This window comes from Stylophora pistillata, chromosome 1, assembly GCF_964205215.1.
Source record: "Stylophora pistillata chromosome 1, jaStyPist1.2, whole genome shotgun sequence".
NCBI classification, from domain to species: domain Eukaryota; kingdom Metazoa; phylum Cnidaria; class Anthozoa; order Scleractinia; family Pocilloporidae; genus Stylophora; species Stylophora pistillata.
Window position 1 is genome coordinate 57,570,701 of NC_142519.1, and position 8,908 is coordinate 57,579,608.

Here is an 8,908-nt window from a genome sequence, read left to right on the forward strand (position 1 = left end):
CCCATTTACCGAGTTGGGATTTCGAGTTGGATTTTCGAGTTAAGACTTTCGAGTTAGGACTTTTTGGCGGGATTTATCGGCGAAGGTGTTAGGGCTAGGGCTCGGTTATCTCTCTAGACCCACATATTAATATTGTTATTACCAACAATCCTAGACAACGTCCTTAGCACACTTAACAAAATAGTGCCTAGTGACAAATCCTGTTGATCTGTGAAGTTTAATTCCCGAGCCCCCTCTGCTCCAGAACTTATGGCATTGTTGCAAGAATAAAAATTAATAATGTTTTGGGGTGGGAAGGGGGTGGTCAAGACAACCACTTTTTATCTTAAGTTAAGTGTGGTAATACTTTTTTCAAGGATTGTATGTTCCCCAGACCAGGGTTGAACCAGGTTTTTTTGTTCAAAAAAAAATGGGGGATAGGGAAATAAAGTGTTTGGTTTGGTTTGAATGCATTCATACTTGCATTGTTATTACCAATGTGTTCCCCTGACCAGAGCTATATCAGGGATTCTTTTTTACAAAGCTATTGTTATATTGAAAACAAAACCTCATTAAAATTAACTTTCAACGCACTCTAAAACACGCCTACTACGAAACAACGAAACGAAACATCGCATAGAACTGAAGAGGTCTGTGGACGAAACTAGTTTTGTAGTAGGCTTGTTTTAAAGTGCGTTGAAAGTTAATTTTAATGAGGTTTTGCTTTCAATATGACAATGAATGATACTTTCTTAGCTTCGACAATCAAAATTTCGCAAAAAAGTTATTGTTATGGAATACAAAATCAAATAAATCATAACTCATGTTCTGTTTAAAATTCTGTCATCTACTTTTATACCTGGTAGTTTTGGAAACGTCAGCAGGAGGGGTGGGTAAGCCTTGAGTCCTCATGGTGAGGAGACTTATAAAGACCTTATTTACTTGAATGACGCGTGTAAGCGTGCAATAATCGAAAGCCAGGGACAAGAAGAAATTTCGTTGGATGTGGAAAGTTCTTTGAATGCTTCGTATGACATCCAACCGCTTAAAATGCAGAAAAAAAAAACAGTTACTGGGGGTTGGGGAACTAGGAAAGCACTGTAAAGCAGCATTGGTGCCATTTTTCGGTCTTCAAAATATGGTGGGATTACAGGAATTTTATATTTGCCTTTAGTTGTGTCTAATTCTTAACGCGGATTTCTAAATTTGTACCACCAGAATAGAAATTACAACAGCAATCATATTCTAGATCTTACCTTCGATTTACACCCGGTTATCGAAATTTTTTTCGTTTAGTTTATCTTTTGGTATTTAAAGCTTTCCCAATCTTGCCATTTTTGAAATGAGGAGCATGTTAGTAGCGAAAGGAAATGAGTTCGTGGAAGACTCAATGTCTTGCCTCTTACTTCATGAATGCTTTACATAGTGACGTCGCAGAATAAAAAGGTAAAACACTAACCCCACCCCTACACGAATTCGTTTGTTGACTGCATTGGACTAGCCGATTCGTTGCAGCTGGATTACAAGTAAGCATCTCGAAAAAACCGACTCTACATCCTTACTCGAAAATCCAACTCGAAAATCCAACTCGAAATTCTAACTCGAAATCCTAACTCGAAAATCCAACTCAAAATCTTAACTCGAAATCCTAACTCAGGACTTAGTTTGTCTCCGTCTGTTGCGTGAATGGACACCACGTGAAAAATATTTCAATTATCAAAATTTCCTGACACTTTCGTTTGTTGTTATCTCTGGAATGTTTTGGTGAAATTTCACGAAAATCGGTCAAATATACATACCCTATATATTCGCTCAAAGTGGATGTATATCTCTCAAAATCAAATGCAAGATTTTAGCTAGGAGATTATGCCTCCTGAAACCGTGAACCAATGGGAAGACGGGGCCTCCTGGCATGAATGACAATGGATCAAGATTTTCCCGGGAAACTATCGCGTAGCACTCAGATTTTTTATCTAGCCTGCAGAGCAAGCGTTCTCGTGGAGTTTGGGCGAAAATTAGACCGCGCGAAAAATGGAGCAAGGCGAAAAATTAGGAGGTGGGGGAGGGGGAGAGGAGAGAAGGGAACGCCTGCTAGCACTCATTGATATTTTCAAAATATGCCTCCAGATTAATTATCCATTCCGAAATTTGAGCTTCAAGAAAACAGCCAAATCTAAACAGCCACATCTAAATGTTGATGATTTGCCTGGAGATGGACTTCAAGTAAAAGTTTTACTACGAATACCGAATGGAAATGTCGTGGTTCGCATCCCTAGAGACGAGGAAACTAAAGCACTTGTGAAAAATATCGCCTTGAAGAATTGGAGCGCGGCCTCTAAAGTTTTACTGACTCATCGTGGCATTCAAGAAGACTTGAACAGTTTAATTCAGTACACTTTTTCTTTAGCATCTCCTTCCTCATGGCTACGAGCAGTTGGAATATAAGACTTTTACCAAAGCAAGTCGGCAAAACAGCTAGTAAATCGCCCCCATAGACAAGTTGCCTCAAACTTTTTAGTTGTTGAAGTTAGAGATCAAATCGAAATCTAGTAAACGACTCGAATAAATCCAAAGAAATGTTTAGCGCCCTCGTGAAGTCTTGTTCGAAGGATTCCGCCATTTTGAAAGTGCTACAATGGTTGTGTAATGTAGCGAGATTGATGTCTGTCAATCAGACTAAACATGAAAAGCCAATCAGAAGCGTTCGTTCGTCCGCGAACGAGTGTTTGAAAATATCAATGGGTGCTGGCGGGCGTTCCCTTCTCTCCTCTCGCACTCTCCCCACCTCCTAATTTTTCGCCTCGCTCCATTTTTTGCGCGGTCTAATTTTCGCCCAAACTCCACTAGAACGCCTGCTCTGCAGGCTAATTTTTTATCTCACTCTGTTGAACGTTGAGTAACTAGACGCATAGCTGCGTGAACTCGGGCTTTCAATATCTCACATCTGGAGTTATCTCTAGGGGACTGTCGTCGTTACTGACGTCGCGCAATTACGTCATTTCCGGTCATGAAGAAGTCCACTTGTGTTTATTTTTGTCTGCTGGAGTGTAATGAATGTTGTTATGGTACTAGACAACAATCAAATTAATATATAACCATATTGGAGTAGGTTCCTACAGATGCCAAAGGTTGAAATTCAAGGAATTTTCAATGACTTTGAAGGCCAAGTTTTAGAAAATTGAAGGACCACTTTTGGAAGGCTTTGCATAAACAATTTTAAAATTATTTAATATTATTTCTTAGCTTTTCCATGAAAGTACTGTAATTTTCAACTTGAAAATTTCTAAAGAAAAAGCATTGCAAAAATCAAGCTCTAGTCCTCAAATTCAAGTACTTTCAAGGCCTTGAATTTTTTATTTTTAAATTCAAGCATCTTCAAGGACTTTCAAGGCTTTTACGAACCTTGAGTAGGTAATGTATTTGCCTTTAACTGCAAGGAGAAGGGAATTTTTTATCTATTACTGATACCGAGTCACAAATTGTTGCCAAATGTTCACCCAAGGGAAGTTGTCGGAAATCAGTAGATTGAAGCAATATTACTGTCAATACAATACAATACAATAATTCATATTGTTTTTAATAGAAAATCTCTTATTATTGAATATTAATGATGGCCACATCTAGAGAAGCAGTGCTATTTACAGTTTTAGTATATTCAATTAGGGGCATTTGACTTTCATTAAATACCAAGGGGGAATTCACATATTTTGACCTTTTTGTGGGTTTGAAAATACGTCATACAAAAAACTGAAACCCACATCAAAACCCTGTGCATTCACTATTATTTCTTACAAGATTTACGAGAATTGATTTGCTGTCAACTGAATCAGACAATATTTCTTCACTGTAATCACTCTTAGGATCTAAACTTACTTCAGTTCCACAAACATCAACACTTTTTGGCAAATCGTCTGATGGTAAATACTTGCTTAAAGATGAATTTTCATGTAATCTTTTGCCATACTGAATAATATCAGTGTTTTCACTCGCATTAATATTTCATTGTTCCACTTCGAGACACACGGTTAAACAATACTCACGAGCAAGGAGTTAAGATGTAACTTATTAAATTTTACTATTTTTATCGTCCAGTTACATGTGGGAGCCATTCCTGTATTTAGTCGCTAGTTAGTGCTTTAAACCATACGCTCTACGGTTCATTCTACGCACGCGCGCTTACTTCACGCATGCACTGTAGTGGAACTGCGTTTTGTGACTGAACGCAAAAAAAAAAAACAAAAACAACAAAAGACGAAGCCGAATTTATACCTCGGGCGTTTCCTTCGAAAAGCCCGAGTAATGAGCAAAGTTGGCGAAGGAAAAACCCGCGGCAAAAAAGATAAAGCTGGAAAAACTCCTGAAAAACAAAACAGCGAATCGTCAGACAGCTTAAGGAATACCCCTCATCGCTGATGAATGAGTTCCCTCGGGTAGGTTTATTTATGATTTCATACGATTCGAGGCGATTGCCTATGTTTTTGTATCAAGGCTGGTATTTGCTTATAGAAGGGAAACTTCGTTTTTGACCTTATGTACGACAAATTTAGATTTGATAGGGACGTCTTTGCACGCACTTTGGATGTCAGCGCGGAGAGGAGTGCTAGGATTGTTTTTTTTTCCTGACAAAATGGTGCCATTTAATTTCTCTCTTTTTTGAGCCTGTTTTTTTTTTTTCTTTTTCTTTGCCCAAAGACTCCTCTCCGACTTTGACTTATGTTTTTTATCCATGAGAAAAGACTTTCCACAGGCAGAGAATTTCCACGTGTGAATGTTATCAAGTGCGCGGTGTAAACAAAATATGCAAATAACATGAAATTGCCGCGATATTCCCCCAGGAGGTTTGCCCATTTACGAGATTATGACACCTTCCTGATTTATTAACCTTCAACTGAAAATACGTTTTCCTAAATAAGTCGGACGCTTTTTGAGATTTTGAGAGTTTTCTTTTTGTAAACGTTAGGTAACTTCAATCCAGTCCAATAAAGGAAAAAAACCATTTTTTTCTGCCTCTGAAGGTGGGAAGTAACCTTAGAAGTCTTTTTCCTAAGGAGTTCGAAAATAATTAAGCGCCATTTTGTCCGGTTGCCTTGCATTAACGACAGGAGCGCTTTGAAGTTGCCCATATTTACAACTTTCAGGGTTAGAAACACGCCATCTTGGATATGACGTCAGTTATGACGTAGCAATACTCAATCTTTGTTCTACGCTTTGTCCTAGTTAATAAACGGGGTAAGTTTCTAAAGAAACTGTGGTGCAGCGTCGGTGGAGGTAACACGGTAGTTTGGTTAAATTAACTAAGTTGAAACTGTAAATTGGCCACCCTTCGTCAGAGCGGAAAGCCGCAAAACTCTTGAACAAAAGTTTATCTTTCAAATGGGCACTCCTAATCCCATACGCTTTCACTCTAATTTTTCTTGTTTTTCTCGTCACCATGTGTCCACCAATAGCGTAGCTCCACCTTCTGCATATAAACACGCACACAACCCACAATTCCTTCATTTGCTCTGACGAATGGCTAACGCACAAAATGTCAGCTTTTTAACTCTTTACTGTGGCCACGGACGCAGCACCACAGTTTCTTTAGAAACTTACCCCCTGTTTCCCGAGTAGTCTTCCCGTTCTTGTAGGTAGTGCTGAATGAGACTGTCAACGCTTTTCCTATTCTGTTTTTTCCCTCCAGTTGAACACTATGAGTCACCTTTCCCGTATCGGTTTTGTGGTGTTTGGATTGGGTCGTGCGGGTACCATCCATTCTATGAATCTCATACGAAACCCACAGACAACCCTGAAATGGATCGTAGATGTTGACGAAGACAAGGCCAAGAAGTTTGTGACAGAAAATTTCGCGGATGCACAAGTTACTACCCCATCGAGCATGGACAGAGCATTACTTGATCCAACTGTTCAGGCTGCAGTGATAGCCACTCCAACTGATATGCACGAGGATATTGTAATGCGCTGTTTACAAGCTGGAAAAGCTGTCTTCTGCGAGAAACCAGTTGCCCCCACCTTTGAGGCTATAGGTAAAAACTTATGCAGATCCCCTTCCCCACTAGATCGGTTGGGTTTTTTTCTTTTCTTCTTGTCTGACACCAAATTCTTTCCCACGGTAGGATTGCTTTTTAGTACTCAATATTAGATATTTTATATTTACATGTGTTGAAATATTTCCAAGCTTATTTAGGCTCTAGGATAAATGACAATTTCTGAGTTTTCTGAGTCAAAATTTGAATTTTTCCCTTATCAAATGTTCTTGGATGCGCTTCTGTCTTCCGTTAATTTTTTTTCTTCTTCGTCACATTTGTATGACTTCTTTGCCCCCTTCCAGCTTTTATTGTTCGTCGAGCGTCCCTGCGCGATGCCACTACTTAAAGAATAGAGTCATGCGAGATACGGCACGGAATGACCTTCGTCCATTACCTGTTGATATAAATAATTTTTAGAATTTCCCTAAGAATGTGGTAAAAGAATCTGTAATTATTATGATTGCAACTCCAGTGGATTTCTTTTCTATCACCATAACGCCATTACTGATTTGAGAGGCTGAAATGGGGGACACGCTCACAAACAGGCCATAGTATCAGTTGTGCTGACTAATTGGTTCACTAGGTGTAAATTTATTTTCTGTTTGGCTGTTGAACTAGCTGAACAATTGGTTCTCTGGCCGAGTGACTAATCGATTGATTGATTAATTTATTCATTTTTTGACCATGTTTCTCAGAGCATTGTTACAAAGTAGCCCACATCCAAAACCTTCCATTGTTGTGCGCCTTCAACCGAAGATTCGATCCAACAATTCGCTCCGTGTTCGACAGAGTTCGAAAGGACGACATTGGCAACGTTCAGGTTGTTAAGACAACAAGTCGAGACTCCCCTCTGCCATCAGAAGGCTTTCTAAGGATTTCCGGGGGGATCTTCCACGACTGCTGCGTGCATGACGTAGACATTATATGCTGGATGCTGGGTGAAGCTCCTCATACGGTCTTTTGTCTCGCCCATGCTTTCCATTCGCACATCGGAGCGCTGAATGATGTGGATACAGTTGGGGTGGTCATGAAATTTCCAAGTGGCGCCATCGGTCAGATAGATCTGTCACGCCATGCTGTTTATGGTTATGATCAACGCGTTGAAGTATTTGGATCTGGTGGAATGCTCACTAGCGACAATCAAAGCACTCTTGGTGCGACCTATTTTCATACCAATGGGAGCACGCAGAATCCTATCAAATTTTCGTTTCCGCAACGTTATTCCGAAGCTTACGACTTAGAACTGAATCATTTTATTGACGTAATCAAACAAAAAGATGATTTGCTCATCTCAAAAGATGACGTGCTTCGATCATTTAATGTTGTGGAAGCTATTGAGAAGTCTTTCCAGACAGGACAGCCAGTCAGTTTATGAGAAGACAACAACTAAAATCAGCAATTAATTACATGAAATAATGACAATTATTAGCGGTGGTTTTTCCCTTAAATGCTAAAAATTTTGAATTTTATTTTACTGAATTCCCTCTTTTATGGTTGTGAGAAAATTGAAATAATCGCTTCTAAATGCAAATTTGTTGGACATTTGATTGAACTTCACCGAGAAACGCTAGAGTTTGACTAATGGTCGTGGGTCCTGGGTCGTGGGTACAAGTCGTGGGTCGTGGGTGTGGGTAAACGTCGTGGGTGTGATTAATACTTAACAATAACGATAATCATTTCAGTAGTTTTGTTCAGGTCAAACGCTTGATCAACACACAAAAAAATAATCTTGCAATGAAAAGAGAGAAGTGTTAAACTTAAACGAACAACGTTTTCAAAACATGAAAGAAGCTTCAAGTATCAGAAACACGGCTATTGGCCGTGTTCTTGAATTAAAATTCAACTGTGTTCTCAGTGCCGGTTAAAAATAAATGAAGTTTCAAAAGTAAAAGTATATCCCTCTGCTGGTTGGGGAAAATAAAGCTTGTGTTGATCAATGACATTCAGACAAAGAGCCGAATGCTTCTTCAATTGTCATCTCCGTATCGCGTACCATCTACCCCGCATCTAAGAAAAAAAATGAAGTGAAACAGCGAACTGTTGCAAGATAAGCCGATATATAGATAGCAACGTTGCAACGTTAGTTGCAGGTCTGGAGATGTTGGCTCCAAAATTAAGGTTTTTCCAAGGCACGAAAATATAAAACCTCTGGTATCGAGTGTGCAGTACAATCGACAACCGGAAATCGCAAGCCAATGTTAAATTGGTCACGACAACTGGCATCAGTGAAAAGAAATTAAACGAAGAACCAATTAGTACAATCTTAAAAAGTTTTCTTCGTCCATTTAACTGGCCAGGTCATTTTCTAAATTACAAAATAAACTAGATATGAAGAATTATTGAAATAAGTAAATTAATAAATAAAGAGGTTCTAATAATTTCAATTTTTAAACGATTCATCTGTTACCTGACAAAGACCAGATTCGTATGATGCACGATCCTCGCAGTAGATAGCGCTATTTATGCAATAGCGAAAATCAGACCTGAAAAAAAATCAGGCCTGTACGGGACTCGAACCACTGACCTCTGCGGACACTAGTGCAGCGCTCTACCAATTGAGCTAACAAGCCAACTGGAAGCAGGCCGTTGAGTTGATTCGCAATAAACCCATGAAAGTGATAAATGAGATAGAATAAATATATGAAAATCATATATTTTGAACTGCGGTATTAGATACGTATGATGCAAGATCCTCGCAGTAGATAGCGCTATTTATGCAATAGCGAAAATCAGACCTGAAAAAAAAAAGAAAAAAAAATCAGGCCTGTACGGGACTCGAACGACTGACCTCTGCGATACTAGTGCAGCGCTCTACCAATTGAGCTAACAAGCCAACTGGGAGCAGGCCGTTAAGTTGATTTGTAATAAACCCGTGAAAGTGATAAATGAGATAGAATAAATAT

General features: G+C 39.1%; 1 protein-coding gene across 1 annotated transcript; it reads left to right on the forward strand.

The window, feature by feature from the left end:
* The first annotated feature begins 4,584 nt into the window (after positions 1 to 4,584).
* LOC148743286 (uncharacterized) lies at positions 4,585 to 8,397 on the forward strand. The gene is made up of 3 exons (XM_088725528.1): positions 4,585 to 4,994; positions 5,660 to 6,002; positions 6,701 to 8,397. Exons 2-3 carry the CDS (start codon positions 5,669 to 5,671, stop codon positions 7,378 to 7,380), a joined length of 1,014 nt encoding a protein of 337 aa, XP_088581654.1. The 5' UTR covers positions 4,585 to 4,994; positions 5,660 to 5,668; the 3' UTR covers positions 7,381 to 8,397.
* Positions 8,398 to 8,908: the final 511 nt, after the last annotated feature.